A 21572-nucleotide genomic window follows, 5' to 3' on the forward strand; every position below is an offset into this window, starting at 1 on the left:
ACCATCTTCTTTCAAATACTAATGGACTGTGTATTTCCAGCATGTTTGTTTTTCTTTCCTTTTGCAACAATGCTTCAAGTTTTAAAGTATTACAATGAACACATCAGATTCAGAGATAACAAAACACAAGCAGATGAACAGCTGTACTTTTCCTACTCAATTTTCTTTAAATCCCAGTAATGAGTCAAAACAAGAAATTTATCAAAACACAGGAACAAAAAGTTTATCTTAGTTGTTCCTGCTACAAAAAATACACAGTACATTTATCCTTCAGCTTTGCTATTACACACTTGTTCCTTATTTTTGCTCATGAGTACTGCAAGCTGTTGCTTGATTTCTTCCATCTGCAATCAAAAGTACAGTTGTTGCTTCAGAATATCAGTAAGAAAATATATTATTCTGCATCACCTGTTGCAAACAACTGTTTCAGTGGTACAATAGCAATTTTTAACAGAAAACTACATTATATCACTTATTGTAGACTGCATCTTCATTTAAGGAAAATAATTCAAATCCACTTAGACAGGTAAAAATTGGCCATGAATCCTTGCAGCATCACCTTAGACACAAGTAAAAATGACAAATTTCTATTTGAATGTGGAGGTTGAACAAATGAAAAGCAATAATCTATTCCTATAAAAAAGGAAGACTTAACACTCGACTTCATTAGGCTTACACGTATAAATAATGGACGTGCAATTCATTTATGTTAAAGGTGGATTCCAAGACTAAGGGATCATAATAAAAGAGGCCTGTTTTGAACAAAAACTTAACAGAAATGTTCTCCCCAAAGAGTGTTATATATGGAATAGATTCATCAGGATTTGTCGATTAAATTTCAAAAATGTAACTGAACTGATCCAATTGTGAAAAAGATCTAGCGGTTTTGGTCAGCCAGGTATTTGACAAATGCAAAAAATCAAATATGCTTAAGAATTTCAAAACCAAACTGATGAGAAATCCACAAGTAGTTTTATATGCCTAATGTTAAGTGTACAATCTCTTCCCATGTGAGCACTGTCCCCTTATCAAAGGCTGGAGAAGCTAGAAAAAGATTGATTTAAAGGGCAAGATTCAGTGATTTTTCAAGTGTGCATAACAGCACAATTGGAGTTTAATCAGCTAAAAGCATGAAACTTACCAGAGTGCACTGGTAATTTGCTACTGCTCTAATTAGGTCTATTCTGTTAGTACCTAACTTGCAGGGATGAGTGTAGCCTGGCTCAGTTACTATTGTGCCTGTCAATGATGATGACTCTGTTCCAGTTTCCCACTAGCGATCATGCCATTTTGGAGCTAACTTGCCCGAAAAAAAGGAATGGATTTACCTCCCCAAAAACAGGGTCACTAGACAACTGTCAATTGTTGTTTGGAGCTCTTGCAGGGAGACATCCTAGGACCAAGAATCTTCCCAAGCAACATGGTGAGCAGCAAAACTGACAGCTTCAATGCAATTCCATCATCCTCCCAGCCACAGCATGGAAACACACCGTACCACACTGAATTGAAGGCTTGGGCTGCTAGCAGTGACTCCTTGCCTTTTTGCATTCACCCCAAAGTATGTTTGAACACTGCATATACAACACATATGATCAAGTATTCAAAACATTATTGCTTCTGTCCTGTTGAAATCATGGCATCAGATTCTTGTAGACCACGTATTGCATCCATTATCATTCTTTCACTGGATCCCTAGTCTGCAATATCCAAAACCCTAATCTCACTTGGACAAGCTTAGGTCCTTTGTGCTCCAATCTGGACACCCTTCTCTGTTTCTTGTGACATTCTCTCTACAGAGATTGTAGCTTCCTCATTCTCCTCTGCAATTTATCCCATCTTCTGAGCTTGAAGATTAGCAACTCCCACTTCCTCACCAACCTATCTTCTATCCCTATAACAATGGCTCCAGGCCCCATCTCATCCCTGCAGTTAAGTACATATTTAATAAATAGTTTAAAAAGAGTTGTGGTGCTAGAGGACTGCCTATTTTAAGGGGGAACAGAACAGTCCAAGAAATCACAGACTACATCAGGAAAAATAATGGAATCCTTACCAAAAGAAAGAATAGAAGTGCGGATTTCAAAAGGAAAAACATTGCCTGCCCAACCTTACTGAATTTTTAAAGAGGTAGCAGGATAGTAATAGATGAATGAATAAGGTCAGAGAATATGGAATCGGGGGACAAGTGACAAAATAGATTGCTAGCTGGCTGTTAAAGGTAGAAAGCAGAGAGTGGAGTAAAGGATAATTATTCAGAACGGCAGAAGCTGGGAAGTGATTTTCCACAAGGATCAATGTTGGGACCACTGAAGGTCACACTTTACATTTTTATTTTAAATTATTTCACAGGATGTAAGCATTGCTGGCTAGGCAGTATTTGTTGCCCATTCTTAATTGCCCTTGAGGAGGTGGTGACGAGCAGGCTTCCTGAACCGTTGCAGTCCATGTGGTGCAGGTACACCCACAGTGCTGTTGGCATAGGAATTGCAGGATTTTGACAGTGAAGGAACAGCAATATATTTCCAAGTCAGAATGGTGTGGGGCTTGCTGAGGAACTTGCAGGTGGTTGTGCTCCCGTGCATCTGCTGCATTTGTCCTTCGAGGTGGTGCAGTCGTGGGTTTGGAAGGTGTTTTCAAAGGAGCCTTGGTGAATTGCTGCAGTGCTTCTTGGAGAAGGTACACACTGCTGCCACTGTGTATTGGTGAAGGAAGTGAAAGTTGAAGGCGGTGGATGGGGTGCCAATCAAGTGGGCTGCCCTAGATGGAGTTGAGCTTTTCAACTGTTGGTGGACCCATATTCAACCAGACAAGTCAAGAGCTTTCCGTCACACTCCTGATTGTGCCTTGTAGATGGTGCATGGGCTTTGGGGAGTCAGGTGGTGAGTTACTTGCTGCAGAATTCCCAGCCTTTGACTTGCTCTTGTAGCCACAGTATTTATATAGTTGGTCCAGTGCAGTTTCTGATCAATGGTATTGATCCCCAGGATAGTGATTGTGAGGGATTCAGTGATGGTAATGCCATTGAATGTCATGGGAAAATGGTTAAATTCTCTCATGTTGAAGATGGTCATTCATGCCACACAAGTGCCAGACAATGTTACTTGCCACTTATCAGCCCAAGCCCAAATGTTGTCCGAGCCTTGCTGCAGATGGACACGGGCTGCTTCAGTATCTGAGACATCACGAATGGTGAACAGAACAACCCCACTTCTGACCTTATGATAGAGGGGAAGTCATTGATTAAGCAGCTGAAGATGGTTGGAAACTACCTTGAGGAACTCCTACAGCGATGCCCTGGGACTAAGATGATTGACCTCCAACAGCCACAATCATCGTTCTTTATACTCTGTATGACTCCAACCAGGAGAATTCCTCCCCACACACCCCAATTCCCACGAGCTTCAATTTTTCTAGGGCTCCTTGATGCTACTCTCAGTCAAATGCTGTCTTGATGTCAAGGACAGTCAGTCACTCAATATCAAGTTCAACTGTTTTGACAATGTTTGGGCAAAACATTAACAATTTTAGACGTTGAAATCAAAAAACACAATTTCTAAATTTGCAGCTGAGACAAAATTGGAGAGTTATCAATACTGAGAATAATGGCAACAAATTACAGGAGGACATAAATAACTTGTAGACTGGGAAAATATTTGGAAAATGTAGTTCAACACAGATAAATGTGAGGTAGTACATTTTGGTAGGAAGAATAGGGAGGTCACTTATCACTAGGAAGGTGCAAGTCTAAGTAGGGTACAGAAACAAAGGGATCTTGGAGTACAAATACACCAATCCCTAAAAGTTGCGCCACAGGTTAGCAAAGCCATAAAAAGCAAACCAAGCACTAGGCTTTATTTCTTGAGGGACAGAATTGAAAAGTAGGCAAATTGTACTAAATCAATCTCAAGCCTTGGCTAGCTCTCACATACTGCATGCAGTTCTGATTGCCATGTTATGAAAAGGATATAAAGGCACTGGAGATGGTGCAGAGAAGATTACAGAAAAGATTACAAGGAAGATATCAGAAATGCATGGGCATGCACATCAAGAAAGAATTGACCGACGGTCTCTTCTCTTGAAAAAAGAGGGGTGATCTGACAGAAGTATTTAAAATTATGAAAGGTTTCATTAGAGTGGATAGAGAGAAAATGTTTCCTCTTGTGAAGAGCAGAACACTGGCACAATCAATACAAAATAGTCATCAAGAAATCTGATAGGGAATTCAGAAGAGACTTTTTAAACCCAGAGTGGTGATAACGTGGAGCGCGCTACTATAGGGAGAGTTGAAGTGAATGGTATAGATGCGCTTAAGGGGAAGATAAACAAGCACAAGGGAGAAAAGAATAAAGGTTTAAACAGATTTAGATGAGGAAAGATGGGAAGAGACTTGAGTGGAGCATAAACATCAGAATGGGCTGTTGGAGCCAAGTGGCCCGTTTCTGTGCCAATACCCTATGCTATATACCCTATGTACTCAGTTTCCTATCCTGTATTTAGCACCTTGAAAAACGTTGCCCAGTTGTAAACATAGCCCTCACCATCCACAATTTCATCTTACATGATTTCAGCATCCTAGTCGGGACTACATTTTATTCATTGACAGTGATCAATTTCCCCTCATCAAGTCAACTCTCAAGCCCACTGCCTAAATCATCTTGGAAACAGTCTAACAATCACCAGTAGATCTCTTCTCGACTTCTCATATTGACCCAGCCCCATTTCCAACTCTACACAGAGCATCACAATCCTGACTTTCCTTCACAATCTCTACTGCCACCTCAATTTGTAAGTTCACAATCACTAATGTGGCCATCTTGAATCATTTTTCATCTTTCTGCACACACTGCCTATCTCTAAGCTTCCTAGATTTTGTACCACTTACTAGAAATAAAACTAGCATATAGGCCCCATTTCCAATTTGTTAGAAATATGTAAAATTCAAGTAATGCTCAAAATTTTGATGTAGTTTTGGATTGTGCTCATGACTACACAATAACAGATATAATACAGTACTGTATAATTACAAACATTAATCTGGCCTGAGTGAATTCCAATCTTAAATCGCCATACAACAAAAAACAGTAGAAATAGCTTGAATAGAACCAAAATTTTGGGAAAGAAAAATTTATAAATATATCACAGTACACAAAAATTTGAATAGAACATAAACTTACAGCTTTTTGAAGATCTTTGCAACAACAGCTTCTGTGATCTTGAACTGGAAGAAATAGATGAAAAATAAATGTCCAAATAAATAGACTTCGCCAAGTAAAGTTAGGAACTTAATCAGGTAACACGTTTACAAATAATAAAGCTCAACATGGATTCATTTTTCCATCTCAATCTTTCGACTCTCATCTCAGTCATGCATGCACAAATTGAGTTTTTTTCTTTTTAAATACATGGAAGCCTAATCACAATTCTAACCCATGTTTTAAGAGAATTATGTCCTTACAAGAAGCTATGTACCATGCAATGCAATGTACCACTGCACTAAAGTGAAGATGCGTTGCTTTAGGGTTCTAGCTAGTATAATTAGATGGTGGGGTCAACCAGAAGTTAAATCTTTTAGGGCTAAAGTTTGAATTGAGTATTATGGGAAAGCAGCTCAGTGATAAATATGAACATAGAAGAAGTTTAACAGAAATTATTCATTCACTTTGCTCAGAGAGACAAGTTGAACTATGTTAATGGCTAAGCAAGCATTTTGTACTGCGCATTGTAGTTACAACAGGCCAGTCTAGGAAACTGTATAACATCTAACGCTTAGACGCATTGGGAGCTCAATGATACCAGTAACCAGTTTCAGACTCTACAAGAAAGCCAATTAATTTAAACTAAATACATTTCTTTGCTTTAATTTTTTTAATATGCTCATGGATTGTGTGTGTTATATTAGCATAGATAGAGAACTAAAATTAACAGGAAATTTTCAGGATGGCAGGGTGTTACTAGTGGAGTGCCATAAGGATTAGTGCTTGGGCCTCAATTTATGAGCTAATATCAATGACTGGGATGAGGGGAGCAAGTATTATGCATCCAAGTTTGCTGACAATACAAAGCTAGGTGGGAAAGCAAGTGGTAAAGGGGCTTCAAAGGGAAATATACCAGTTGAATGATTGGGCAAAGAGGAAGGTGCATTTATAATGTCTGGTAAGTATAAGATTAACCACTTTGAAAGGAATAGAAAGGTTGATTTTTTTTCTAAAGATAGGGATGTTGGTATGCAGGTGGATTTTTAAGTCCTTGTACACCAATGGCAGGAGGTTAACATCCAGGAACAGCAAGCAATAAGGGACATAAATGGTATGCTCGTCTTTACTGCAAAGGGATTAGAGTACTAGAGTAAGGAAGTCTTGCTGCAATTACATAGGACTTGAGTGAGTCCATGCCTTGTGTACTGTGTATAGTTTTCTCCTTATCCAAGGAAGGATACACTTATGTTGGAGGGGGTGCAACAAGCATTCACTAGATTGATTCCTGGGTTGATTCTCACAAATCAGAAGTGATCTCAGTGAAACACAAATTCTTAGAGGGCATAACAGGGTAGGTGCTAACAGGCTGTTCGCCCTGAAGTACACAAGGATTTCCCCAAGTGTCCGTATTAAGACACTTGCTTTTTTTGGTATATATCAAAGACTGAACTTTGGTATAGGGAGTACAATTTCAAAGTTCATGAACGAAACAAAACTTGAAACATAGTAAATAGTAAGCAGGCTAACAGCAAGCTACAGGAAGAGTCAGAAAGGTGAAATGGACAGATGTAACTGAACATTCGAAGTGTGGAGTGATGCACTGAGAGGAACAACATGGAGAAGCAGCATCACAAAAACTGGACTATTTTGAGCAGATAGAAAAGGGGAGGGACCTGGGCTTGCATGCTTACAAATCTTGAAAGTGGCAGGGCAAACTGACAAAGCGGTTAAAGCAAATGGATGTTTGATTTTATAAATAGAGGCACTGAATGGAAAAACAATGAAGTCATGCTAAACCTTCATTTTTTTTCTAGCATGTGGGGTGACCAACGGTCACAGATATAAAATATTGATAAAAGAACTAGAGAGAAAACGAAGAGAAACTTTTTCAGTAGCGTTTAAGACGTGGAATGCACAAGTTCGAAGCGAGGTGTAAGCAGATCCCATAGGAACTTACCAAGGCATCTGCACTTGAAGAGGATTATGGGGAAAAGTCTGGATATGGGACTAAATTGGACAGCTCTTTCGAGGAACCAACACAAATTATGGCCTCCTTCCATGTGGGAAGATTCAGAGATTATATAGACCAAAAGATGAATGAGAAGCCTATTCCTGGTTCTCTGCTAGTAGTATGCCACTATAGCTAACCTGCCCATTTCCTCTATTTGTTGAACAATAATTTGCTTTTTCCGGATTATCAATCCTGACATCATTAGAGATTAGGAACTCACTGTGAACATAATAGAGGGGAAGGAACTCGCACATTAATTATTTGAAGCCAAAGGACATTGGGCAGCATTACATTACACCTGAATCCATTACTTGTAATCACTTGAAACTTATGCATCAAACAGAGTAATTTGGTTCTCTTAAGTATGAATAATTACCTTTTTGAGTTATTCTCTGATGTGGATATTTAGCCAGACCTTCCAATACCAACTTATCAGATATTTTAATAGCGATACCGTCAAGATTTCCGATCAAATCGACAGTGTGGATATTTCCATCAAACTCTCCGATTGTTGCCAAAACATTTTTATCAAGCAGGAGAGTTTTGAGTAAATTGCTGGCTGCAGGAGTCCACGCATCAAATTTTGGTTCAACATCTAAATACATTTAAGACAAGATAAAATTTTGGTTCAACATCTAAATATATTTAAGACAACATTTAATGAAACATATAAATAGCGGTTACACAATAGAAATAACTACCCTACATTTTGTTAATTCTGTCAGAATTGCAAATCATAAACCTCCCCAAATCTGCCCCCAAGTTACTTATTTACAAGTTGCGAAGTTGCCAGTGAAAGAAAAAGCTTGGTACTAAATTTAATGCAGAGAAGTGTGAAATGATTCATTTTGGTAGGAAGAACGAGGAGAGGCAACGTAAAATAAGGGTACACAATTCTAAAAGGGGTGCAGGGCAGAAGGACTCAGGGATTTGAGCGCACAAGTGATTGGAGGTGGCAGGGCAGGTTGAAAGAGCGGTTACTGCAGTATACAGAATACTGGACTTTATAAATAGGGAGATTGAGTACAAAAGCAAGGAAGTTACGATAAATCTATATTAGGCATTGGGTTGGTCTCAGCTGCAGTGTTCATCCAGTTCTGGACACCACACAAGGTTGTGAAAGCATTGGAAAGAATAGAGCAAAGATTCATTAGAATATCATTTTTTTAAAAATTCATTTATGGGATGTGGGCATTGCTGGCTAGGCCAGCATTTATTGCCCATCCCCATTTGCCCTCGAGAAGGTGATGGTGAGCTGCCTTCTTGAACCACTGCAGTCCCTGTGGTATAGGTACACCCACAGCACTGTTAGGAAGGGAGTTTCAGGATTTTAACCCAGTGACAGTGAAGGAACGGCAATATACTTCCAAGTCAGGATGGCAAGTGGCTTGGAGGGGAACTTCCAGGTGGTGTTCTGGGAATGTGGAACTTCAGTTACATAGATTGGAGAAACTGGGGCTGTTTTCCTTGGAGGAGAGAAGGTTGAGAGCAGATTTGCTAGAGGTATTCAAAATCATGTTGGGATCTGGACAGGGTAGATATGAGAAACTTTTCCCATTGGGTGGAGGAATCCAGAACGAGAACACACTCAGTTAAGGTGACAGGCAAAAGAAGCAATGGCAAAATGAGGATTTTTTTTTTAAATGCAGGGAATGTTTAGGATCTGTAATGCACTGCCTGCGTATTTTGGAGGCAGATTTAATTGAGATTCAGAACAGAATTGGATCATTATCTGAATAGAAAAAAAATTGCAGGACCATGGGGGAAAAAAGGAACTAGGTGAACTGCTCTTGCAGAAAGCAAGCACAGATAAGACATACCAAATGACCTACTTCCATGCTGTAACCATTTTATGAAATATCATTTACACTGTGTGGAAGAAAAAGGGAAAAAACACAAGGGGCTGAGTCATCATCTTTGGGGCTCTCTCCACTTGATTGATATTGCTGCTACCTCTACCACTGATGCACTGTGGCTGTGGTATATATTATCCACAGATTAACTTACAGCAATTCAGCAAACTTAATTTGACAGCACCACACCCATCATCACTAAGTAAAGAACAGCAAGGTTATGAGAACACCGGTACCTTGAAGTTCTTCTCCAAGCCACATACCATTCTGACTTCAGATAGATATTGGTGTCGCTTCATCACCACTAGGCAAACACCTGGAATTCCTGGCCTAATACCCCTGCGGGAAAACCATCTGCACAAGGACTACACTGGCCAACTAACAGCTTCACCAGGAAAGGGCAATAAATATGGCTTTGTCAGTGTACCCACATCCCAAGAACAAATAATTAACTATTGTATCCTATATCACCTGTTGGACCAAGAGATCTTTTTCAGGCACTTATGAAAGCCTTCACGCAGCTATTCAGTTTTCTTTTAAAAGGGTGTTAACACAGGCCTAGCAAATAACAATGGGATTCTTAAAACTGGAGGCTAACCAGATTAAAGGTATAAAATTTAAACCAAAGAGGATTTTTCATTATTTTGTATAGTATAATTTTACATGCCTATAAATAGCTTTAGTCATCCCCATCATTCAAAAAAAAACGAGCTCAATAGCCAAATACAATCAATCATTCCACTGAGGACAAAAACAACCTGAAGATAATCTCTCTTTTATAATTTTTCACTCTCAAGGAAGTAACTGTCCCTGCTATATACTAGGTTGTCCTTGGTTCTTAGCCAATGTCAAGTCTAAAGGAAGAAGGGCATTGAAGTGCAAGGTGACACTGAATGTCACACCAGTTCAGAAACAGGAATTGAAGGGGTAGCTTGTGGGGCAGAAGAGTACAGCACATGGAAGATTCTGCTTATGGAAACTAACCCAACTTCCTTCCTCATTCCTACACATAGGAAGGATTTATCCAGAGATGCACAGTAGCATCACTCTGAATGGCTATACCAAGACAATACTGCAAAACTGAAAATATTTACGTCTTTGATCATTGCTTTTCAAATAACCTTCTGAGGCACTTGGACATAGTGAATTATAAAAAAGCTATTGATTCTGGTTTGACGTATTCCTGGAGATTTGATTGTGAGACATTTGAGCAGGTAACATGTGAAAATGCTGTTCTATTTACCCAATTAATGGTATCACCAAGAATAAAATGCTTGACTTCTTGTTATAAGTTATAAACCACACAAACAAGAAGTCAAATAAGTTATAAATCAAAGAAACACAAATAGCAAGATTTAAGGATAAATAATATTTAAATATCGAATGCGATGCTTCGATTTACCACGATGACAAACATCACTGATTCAACAAATAAATCGATAAAATTATTTTCTAACTAAAGTTTTCTACATACAGCAAAATATATAAAATCAAAACCAAACCCAATCATTGAAGCCAGCTTGGGGGATGAAGCACACATCAGAAGCCAACATGAATGCTCCCTCCCCCAGTTTGTGCATCTCTTTCTCCCTCAGTTCATGTATCTCCCACTCTTGTCCAATTCTCTCTCAGGACCCAGAGTTTCCAGGTAATATCTGTTGGCCCCATTACAGTTCATCCGCACAACTAGCAATGAAGCAGAGTTCCAAATAACCAGGTGGTAGGGTGAAGGGAAAAGAGGTGGAACAGGAGTCAAACAACCCAGTTTGTTTGCTGGCCATGACAGCAGTAAACTGAGTACATAAAGGGACTACTGCTCCTTAGTCGCCAGCAACAGTACTTGGAAACCAATTGCCCATTCCTGTAGAGTCCTGCTAAAAGCAAGGAAGTTGAAAACCCTACCTAAGAAACAGGATATAAATTTTTCTGGAGTGTCACTGCCAGAGTAACACAAGGAAACAGTCCAACTTCCTATTTGTTAACCTCTTATGGCGTCACCCCATACTTAAGTTAGCATTAGGATTTGCAAGTTAAGAGTTTAAAATTAAATCTGCAACCCCAGTTTAAGGACATGAATTCGACTTGTAATTTGTATTATTTATATAGGCAAGCAAATTGTGCCTCATGTCCTGCACAAACACCAAGCTGCATCCCAGATAAACAACCTAGTGATGCTCATCTGAGAGCTTTACACCCTTTGCCCTCAGGTACCAAATGACATGAGTTATTTTACAGGGATTCAGAGCTCTTCTCCTCAAATCAGTGGCTTGCAAATCATCTGGAATATAAGAGATTTTCAACATTCAGAATAGGTGAAGAGGAACCTCATTAAGATAAATAAAATATTTAATTGTGTAGGTAAACTAAACCCAAAATACTGCTTTAAGTTGAGGCAGGGGAATGTCTGAGTACATAAATTTAAATTGAAAACCAAAATTAAATACTGGAAAAGAATTCCACCTCCCCTCAAAAGAGCAGTAAATATTTCGAATACGACAGTGAAGTGGTGTCAAAAACATGAGGTTTGTTCAAAATGCAGTTTGTTGTTAAATGAGTTTTACAGCTCAAGTGAACACAATGATTTTTTCTCTGCGTGAGCTTGCTTGTGATTGTACCTTGCAAAAAAGATCTGGCTTTTTGACTTAAGTGTTGAATTTTTCGACACAAGCTAGCTTTCTTTGGTTTGACCAATGTTGTCCAAATTTGATATACATTCCTTTTGGATACTTGATCAAGTTGACCCAATGGTTTTCAAGTTTTCCTGAGAGAGAAGGCCTGCAAATATCAAATATGTGTAATGGATCCCTGCAAAATTGGGTATAATCTAGAAGACTTAAAAAACTGCAGAAATTAAAAGGGACCCACAATTGATCAATCCCCTGAACTTGATGATCTCAGTTTTGAAATAGGTGGTTACAGAGATAGTAGGTGCATTTGATGGTCATCTTTCAAAGTTCTATAGTCTCTGTGGTTCCTGCTAATTAGAAAGTGGCAAGTGTAACTCTGCGATTTAAGAAAGGAGGGAGAGAGAAAACAGGGAACTACAGACCTGTTTGCCTGATATCAGTAGCAGGGAAAACTAGAAATACTAGAATCTCTAATAAAGAATGTGATAACAGGGCACTTAGAAAATAATAGTAGGACTGGGCAGAGTTTTCATGGATTTATGAAAGGGAAATCATGTTTAACAAACCTGTTGGGAGTTATTTTTGAGGATGTAACTAGCAGAATAGATAAGGGGAAACTGGTGGATGTGGCATATTTAGATTTTCAGAAAGCTTTTGATAAGTTCCACACAAGAGTAAACAAAATTAAAGCACATGGGATTGGGGGGAAATATGCTGGCATGGATTGAGAACTGGTTAATGGGCAGAAAACAGTAGGAATAAATAGGTCATTTTCAGGTTGGCAAGCCGTAACTAGTGAGGTACTACAAGGATTAGTGCTTTGGCCCCAGCTATTCACAATCTACATCAATGATTTGGATGTGGGAATGAAATGTAATATTTCTAAGTTTGCAGATGACACAAAACTAGCTGGAAGTGAGAGTTGTGAAGAGGATGCAAAGATGCTTCAAGGGGATTGGACTGAAGCAGTCCATGTCCAAATGCAGCGAGATCTGAACAATATCCAGGCTTGGGCTGACAAGTGGCAAGTAACATTCGTGCCACACAAGTGTCAGGCAATGACCATCTCCAACAAGAAAGAATCCAACCATGGCCCCTTGATGTTCAATGGCATTACCATCACTGAATCCCCCACTATCAACATCCTGTGGGTTACCATTGACCAAAAACTGAACTGGACTGGCCATATAAATACTGTGGCTACAAGAGCAGGTCAGAAGGTAGGGATCCTGCGATGAGTAACTCACCTCCTGACTCCCCATTTACAAAGTGGAAGTCAGGAATGTAATGGAATACTCCCCCACTTGCCTGGATGAGTGCAGCTCCCACAAAGAAGCTCGACACCATCCAGGACAAAGCAGCCGCTTGATTGGCAACACATCCACAAACATTCACGCCCTCCACCACCGACGCAGCAATGTGTACCATATAAAAGATGCACTGCAGGAATTCCACCGAGGTTCCTTTGACAGCACCTTCCAAACCCATAACCACCATCATCTAGAAGGTCAAGGGCAGCAGTTACATGGGAACACCACCACCTAGAAGTTCCCCTCCAAGCCACTCACCATCCTGACTTGGAAATATATCACCATTCCTTCACTATCGCTGGGTCAAAAACCTGGAACTCCCTTCCTAACAGCACTGTGGGTGTACCTATACTGCATGGGCTGCAGTGGTTCAAGAAGGCAGCTCACCATCACCTTCTCAAGGGCAACTAGGGATGGGCAATAAATGCCGGCCCAGCCAGTGAAGCCCATATCCCATGAATGAATAAAACAAATTTGGAGAAGCTAAATGAATGGGGAAAAATTTGGCAGATGGAATATAACGTGGGGAAATGTGAGGTTATCCAATCTGGTATTAAAAACAGGAATACCGAGTATTTCTTAAATGGTGAGAGGTTGGAAAGTGTTGAACTTCAAAGCAACTTGTGTTATGACTACAGCCAGTGTTAATTGCTGCACAAACCAAATCCCAGAGGGATACTTAGCCTACTGGCCATACCCCTTTTTTTGTATTTTGAAAGTGAGAAAAAGTTGTACTGATCCCAGCAGTAAGAGGTCCAGTAACACTTTTGGGATTTTAACAATTAAAAGTTTTATTAACAAGAATAAAAGAAAACTTAAGCACAGAACACTACAAGTGGACACAATTAAGGTTAGTCTTACAAAACATTTCCCCAAAAAAACACTCTACTTGGTCAGACCCACAAACCTTCCAGGCAACAATCCCTTATAAATATTTAACTCTAAGGAATCCAGTATTACCCAATGCAAACTACTGTAGCTTTAATAGAGGCATCCCACATGACCTCTCAACTCTCTACCACTCTGCTGTGGAATCCAAACTTCAGAATAAAACTGCTTGTTGCAGCCCAAGACTTTTCTGGCTTGACTGGATGGCTGGTTCAAATGGCATCTCCTCCCAGCCCAGAGCAAACAACTCCCAACTCAGGTCCAGCTGCTACTTCAACACCTCAAACAGCTATATCTCCAGCTCAACAGTAATTCTAAAATACCATTTTCCTCCTTTCATCTCAGTCTCCACTGTTTTCATACCGCTTTGAAACTCAAACCCTTCCAAATATAAAAATCTTTCATGTCTGCATATTGTCTTGCTTTTGAGTCAATAAGATTGAATATTTCCACTTCTTGTTTACCTATGGAACTCCTGCAAGATGCAAACATTTTTCTTGTCACTTCAAACATACTCTCAACTTATTTAAAAATGTAAATGTTAGATCGAACTTTTCACCTGCGCCTCATACCCAACATCTCCATCCTTTTCATGTTTCAACCTCCCCAGACAATCCCAGCTTAATTTAATCATACACAGCTTTTCCACAAAATACCACAATATTCCCCAAAAGTATTTTTTAAAAACACTCATTTTTCACACTTGGGTGTCCTTATTCAAGGGTCACTGAAAACTAACATGCAGGCACAGCAAGCAATTAAGGCAGCAAATGGTATGTTGGCCTTCATTACTCCTATATTCGAATCTGCTTGTAAAGATGTCTTACTGCAATTATATATTATATTATATTGGACAACACTAATTTTTGATTCCACATTTAACTACTCAAGGAATATAGAATTCACACTAGAGATCTGCCTGATGTAGAGGTGTGAATTATTTTAGACATAAAAAAAAGATGAAACAATCATTCCTCTAAAACAAAAAAATTACTTGCTAATATATCTATTAAGCATAGTAAGGGAACATTCTTTTGCAATCTAATATATAAAAATAATTACCTGAAAGTGCAAACTTTCCAACTTGAAATGGAAGATCCAGAAGTTCTGGTGTAATACACTTAACCCGTTCAAGTGGTACAGTTTCTACAATTCCATAATCTGCACAAATTACTTTCACTGAAAGGTCAGAACAATTCAGTACAATTGCACGGTGCCAGGTGTTATCACCTAAAATATAGATATTAATATTTCAGGAATTAATACATATGAACACATGTAGAACAGGTTATCAGTTTATCTTATACTTACATTTTTACAGATATCTAAAGCAACACTGTCAAAGTTTTTATTTTCAGAAGCATTGATAGTTCTTAAAATGATCCTTTTCAAGCTTCCAAACTTACAAAATTCATTAGTGATCAAACAGCCTGAAGTGTCAACATTTCAATTTAGCTAGATTGCAAGCTGCATTTAACTTCTGGCTGTAGGCTGGATATCTCTGATGCAGTGAGAGATCATTACTGGAACTCTCTCTCTCCAATGACCATAAGATGCCTATTCTGATACTTAATGAAGTACAGTGCCCAGAAATGGGACAGTGCATCAGATGCAGCCTAACCAGAAAATAAAGAAAGTGAGAATCTAGTGGAAATATTTTACAATGCACACACAATTGGTTGAACAATAAAACCCAGAAAGGTAGCTACAGGGATTATCAGCCTTGGACAATGTTTCAAGTGAAGTCCCCACAGAAATCTGTTTGGGGTTAATATCTCCATAAATGATTTGGCGCTCAGAATCCCAAGCACAATAGCTAAATGCACAGATCATACATAATTAATAAAGATACTCCACTATAAAACTGAACAGGATAACCTACAGGTGGCAGTAAATATGCTTGGTAAGTGAAAGATGAAATTCAATGTAGAGAAATACAAAGTGCTTCGCTTAAAAACAAGTCCAGGAAGGAGCTATTATTTAAATGGAAAGAAAATAATGTACATGGAAAATGAGAAATTTAGAGACCTGACTGACAAACTGAACCTATTGCAGCAATACTAATAGGAACACAGGACACGAGATCAAGCCTGCTCTGCCATTCAATTAGATTATGGCTAATCATCTACCTCAATGCCACTGTCCCACACTATTCCCCTTGACGTCATTCTTATCCAGAAATCTATTTATTTCTGTCTTGAACATACTCAAATGATTGAGCTTCCACAGCCCTCTGGGGCAGAGAATTCCTAAGATTCACCATCCTCAGTGAAGAAATTCCTCATCTCAGAATAAGGGGTAGGCCACTTAAGACTAAGACTGTGTCCCCTGGTTCTAGGCTCAGCCAGGGGAAACATCCTATCCACATCTATCCTGTCACACCCTGTAAGAATTTTGCAAGTTTCAATGAGGTCACCTCTCTCTTCAAAACTCTATAGAATAGAGGCCCAATTTCCTCAATTTCTCCTCAAGACAATCCCACCATCCCATGGATTAATCTGGTGAACCCCCATCACACTCCCTCTATGGCATTATATCTCCCTTAGATAAGGAGGCCAAAACTGCACTGATACTCCAAAGCTCTATACAATTGCAGTAATACATTTTTACTCCTGTAACCAAATCCCCTTGCGATGAAAGCCAACATACCATTTGCCTTCCTAATTGATTGAAAGCTAGCATGCAGATGCAGCAGTGACTCATGAACAAGGACATGCAGGTCCCTTTGGACATTAACACTTCCCAACATCACACCATTTAAAAAAATACTCTGCCTTTCTGTTTTTTCTACCAAAGTGGATAACTCCTTGGCATAGAGCAAACTGCAGCAATACTCTGTGGCAGAAAGCAAATCAATGTTGGGATGTATTCAAAGATTATTACTGAGCCAAAATAGTGAGGTAATCCTGCCACTTTACAGATCATTGGTGCAACCATGCTTGCAATACAGTGCAGTTTTGGGTTATCTCAAATGATACTGCAGCTATTGAAAGGATCAAAAAGGGAGAAACTAGAATGATTAAGGAAATGAACGGACTATCTTGTAAGAAGCAATTGGGCCTGATCTCACTAAAAAAGGAAAAAAGTTTGAGAGGTGATATGATTGCTTGTTTTAAGATAATGTGTAGCATGACAAACTATTCTATCATGCCCAGAAAAGAACAACCATATTAAAAACAAATCTGTGGAAACATTATTTCAGGGGTTGAGTGGCCAATCTACAGAATAGGCTCCTCTGGGGAGACAGTTTAAGAAAACAATATCGATTCGTTCAAATGAAAATTGGAGTTTCCCCAGAAAATATTTTGAGATGTGTGGCAAGTGTTTGGGAGGAACAGCTGACTTTGGTTTTAAAGTTCTCAAAGCTTTCCGTCATTTGAGTTTTCCTTGCCTCCTGTGTAGATCTGTTGTAGATTAATTGTTAGAGCTCCATTGTGTCTTTGGGCTACCAGGATGATGAACAAAATAGATGTGCCTTGGTCTTTTTTTTGTCCAGCAGCTGTATATTCCTCCTGAATCTCTTCCAATCCTAATTACTCTGATCTCTGTATAATGCCCTTCTGTTTGCTCCACAACTTGAGCTGTATCTTCAGCGACCAAAGTCTATGGAATCCACAGCCTAAATCCCTCTCGCTCCTCATTTCTTCTAAGAACTTCTTTAGACCCCAACCTCATAGACCAAGTTTTGGTGGGCTCTGTTAATCACTTCTCCTTTGGCTCGACATCCACTTTCTTTACAACTCTGAGATAACTTGGGATGTTTTTGTACGATAAAGACATAACAAATACCAGTTGCTGCTACTATCACTAACCCTAATTGACCCAAACAAACATTCTTGGCAGCTCATCTTCAATGGTATGGGGTATGGGAAGGCAGCATTATATATTACAACAAGTCTCATGTATACATGCACTTATTGTCCATGAACCTTACTTGCTGTTCCCACAATTTTCTGAAACCTATTTATGTTAATATTTGTAATACAAAAACATTGAACTGAATGGGAGAGGGGGGCTGGGCAGAATACAAAATGGGCTACCGATTTTTGTCTCTCAATCTGTGCTACTAGCCAATGTATATTTCGCCCCTTAGAGTATTCTTATAGTATGTATTCTTGTCCGGAAAGGTCAAACAGAGCACAAATATAGAATGTAGAAATGTCTGGAGTAGGATACTTGAGACAATCAGCAGGTCAGGCAGAATCTGGGGAGAGAGAGTGCATGTGTCAAAGCGATTTTTATCTGTACTGTAATAATCCCGAAAGTTGCTTTTGACTGGGGAAAAAACAAAATTGATTCCACTCCGCTTCTGCTCCCAAAATCTCATTATTCTTCCAAATAAGCTTCAATTAGTAAAATTGCATACTAACTGCTTTTATTGGGTTCTAAATCCTAAGTTTTTGTCTCTTGCAGGAAGATCTTCAGTTTACAATTAGCAAAGATCAGATTCCCATGCTAAAACACAAAGCAGGTGTGCTGTTTTGACACTTAAGTAGGAATTCTTACAAACGGCATCTAACCTTTCTAGCCACGTCAACTGCAACCATTTATTTTACAGAAGTGCCACATCTGTTTACCATATGTAGTTACTGTACATTAAAGCAATAAATGCTTGCAACTGAATGTCTGTAACAAGAAATCACCATAAACATATGTTATGGGCTGAGTTTCATACCTAGAGTTGGAGACCCAGAAGTACCAGCAGTGGGACCCTTAGGGAGATTTTGGAGGAAGCAGCCAATTAAAAGGCCACCTCTGGGAGAACTGTCCTATTACAGATGACAAACAGGCTACATATCTGGGAGCCAATTGGAGTGCCAAGGTTCAGGCTAGCTGGCAGTCCCACAAGGAGAGTTGGCATTGCCAATGTAGATTGGAGAAAAGGGTGCCATAAGATGGAGGAACTTTCTAAAGATATTAAAAAGTTTAAAAATAAGAGAGGTCACAGCTGCCTGGTTGTCATTGTGGAGAAACCCCTCCACAAGATACCCTATGGGCTGCAGCTGTGGTCCACTGGCAACAGGATGCAAGTTTGGCCTCAGTGGAGTGCCTGCCTGTCTGGAAAATTCCAGATGACGACATCTAAATAATGCCCTCAATAATCATTTTAATTGAGCCAATTGGCTTCCTGCCCCACCTTCTGAATCAGCCTTCATGAAAATACACAATGGGAACATGCCAACAGAAAGCTATATCAGCTGCTGACGTGAAATTGCCAACACACCCACCTCCTCAGTCCAAAGAAAATTCAGCCCTATACTTTTGAATTTTCCAACTAGAATATTTCTCAATTACATCTAAGCTTATCAGTACCACCCATTTTCAAAACATTTACCTAGAAAAGGGAATGTTCAATTTCTGTTATGGTACAACCTCAAGCATTTAGTGCAAGAAACATAGGATACATTTTTCAGCTCGTCTAAGGATTTATTCTTGCCCCCTCCTCATCCAGATCTACATGCTGCCCCTTAGCAACACTCAAAAGACAATGGAGTCCACTTCTACTTGTACAATGACAGCACCTAACTCAACATCTCTACCACCCTTCTGAATCTTTTCACTATGTATTGTTAGATAGTTTATTTTATATACAGTCTTTGATGAGCTACAATTTCGTCCAGCTAAGGCTGAAACCATCATCTTAAGTACCCAGCATGAACTGCACACCTTTGCCACTGATTCTCAACTGCAGCCTTCACCTAAGTGAAACAAAATATTTGTAATCTTGCCAGCCCACTTGCCACTGACAATCCCTGAAGTCAGATCTTCTCCATCACAAAAGACCACATATGCTGAGGCAGGCAATCTACTGCTGAAACACTTCACCTCCAGGCTCAGTAAGACTCTGCTATTACAAAGTTGTTCTCACCAGCCATCTATCAACTATCCTCTGTAATCTTCAGCTCATCCAGAGTTCTATTTGCCATATGCTACATTGCACCAAGTCAACCATCACATCTGTAATCATTGATGTATGTTGCCTCCTAGTTCCCCAAAGCCTCCAATTTAAATCCTCATGTTTGAGTGCCTTCAACAGTGCTCCTCATCACTTCTAAATCTCCTCCATTAAACTCCATTCTTGACTGTGGACTTTTATGTATCATCACTTTACCTTGCTCCAGTATTGCTTTTAGCTATCTAGAGCACACACACACACACCACAACTTTGATTTAGCATCATTTTTATTTCTTTACATCTCTATTATGCAGCTTTGCATTTTTTTCTACAGTGAAAGCACTATATAACATTGCAAGTGGTTATTCCATATTATAAAATATTAAACTATATAAATATACATAAATATTAAACTACATTATAGTTTAATATAAACTAAATATATTTAGCTTATGAAAGGGATACAGTTGATGTTTCAAGTCCGTATGACCCTTCATCAGGACTAAGACATATAAAAATGAGATGAAATATAAGCTGGTAGAAGGGAATGGGACAGGAGAGCTCGACAGGGGGCCACTGATAGGTGGAGGCCAAGACGACACTGCCAAAGATGTCATAGACAAAAGGACAACTGTATCCCACTCCGCAGATGCTGTCAAACCTGCTGACTTTTCCAGGTATTTTTGTTCTAGATTTCCAGCATCCGCAGTATTTTGCTTTTATATTTAGCTTATGTTCCTTTTCCTCAGCCTTCCTATTGAAACGTATCACTTCACGCTGATAAATGTCATCTGCCTGCACCATTTCACCAGTTGATAAAAGTCATCCTGATATCTTATTCTGCCCTCCTCTGCAAATTTTGCTCTGTACAGTCAAGTCCAGGTCATTAATATATATCAAATATATCATTTATATATATACTAAATGTCCTTTAGGGAAGGAAATCTGCCATCCTTATCTGGTCTGGCCTACATGTGACTCCAGGCTCACAGCAATGTGGCTGACTCTTAAATGCCCTCTGAAATGGCCCAGCAAGCCAGTCATATCAAACCGCTAAAAAGCCAATAAAAAGGAATGAAACTGGACGGACCACCCGGCATTGACCTAGGTACCGGAAACGACAAAGGCAAACTTAGCCGCGTCGACAATGCAAAGTCCTTTTACTAACATCTGGGGAATAGTGCCAAAAATTGGGAGAGCCCGCTCATAGTCTAGTCAAACAACAGCCTGACATGGTCATACTCACGGAATCATACCTTACGGATAATGTCGCAGTCACCAACATCACTATTCCTGGGTATTTCCTGTCCCACAGACAGGACTAGTCCAGCAGAAGTGGCAGAACAGTGATATACAGTCGGGAGCTGCCCTGGAAATCTGCAACATCAACTTTGGAGACAATGAAGTCTCATGGTATTAGTGCAAACACGGGCAAAGAAACCTCCTGCCGATTACCACATATGCCTCCATGTTGAACACCACTTGGACAAAGCACAGAAGGTACTCTAGGTGGGTTACCTCACTGTCCATCACCGAGAATGCTTTGGTAGCACGACTACTGACGAACTCGCAGAGTCCTAAAGATATAACCGGTAGACTGGGACTGCAGCAAGTGGTGAGGGAACCAACAAGGGGGACAAACATACTTGAACTCCTTCTCACCAACCTGCCTACCGCAGATGCATCTGTCCATGACAGTATTAGGAGTGACCACTGTACAGTCCTTGTGGAGGCAAAGTCCTGTCTTCACATTGAGGATACCCTCCATTGTGCTGTGCACTACCACCATGCT

The 21572-nt window shown here is 39.6% G+C and overlaps 1 protein-coding gene across 1 annotated transcript in view; it reads right to left on the reverse strand.

Moving 5' to 3' along the window:
• Nucleotides 1-263: 263 nt before the first annotated feature.
• Nucleotides 264-21572, reverse strand: part of tdrd1 (tudor domain containing 1) — a 102028-nt gene continuing 80719 nt past the window's right edge. The window contains exons 20-24 of the mRNA XM_041209281.1: nt 14947-15114; nt 7632-7801; nt 5175-5218; nt 1496-1571; nt 264-344 (exon numbers count right to left, since the gene is read on the reverse strand). Of these exons, the coding sequence (XP_041065215.1) occupies nt 264-344; nt 1496-1571; nt 5175-5218; nt 7632-7801; nt 14947-15114 (539 nt within the window). The remainder of the gene's footprint in view (nt 345-1495; nt 1572-5174; nt 5219-7631; nt 7802-14946; nt 15115-21572) is intronic.

This window comes from Carcharodon carcharias, chromosome 17 (assembly GCF_017639515.1).
Source record: "Carcharodon carcharias isolate sCarCar2 chromosome 17, sCarCar2.pri, whole genome shotgun sequence".
Classification (NCBI taxonomy): domain Eukaryota; kingdom Metazoa; phylum Chordata; class Chondrichthyes; order Lamniformes; family Lamnidae; genus Carcharodon; species Carcharodon carcharias.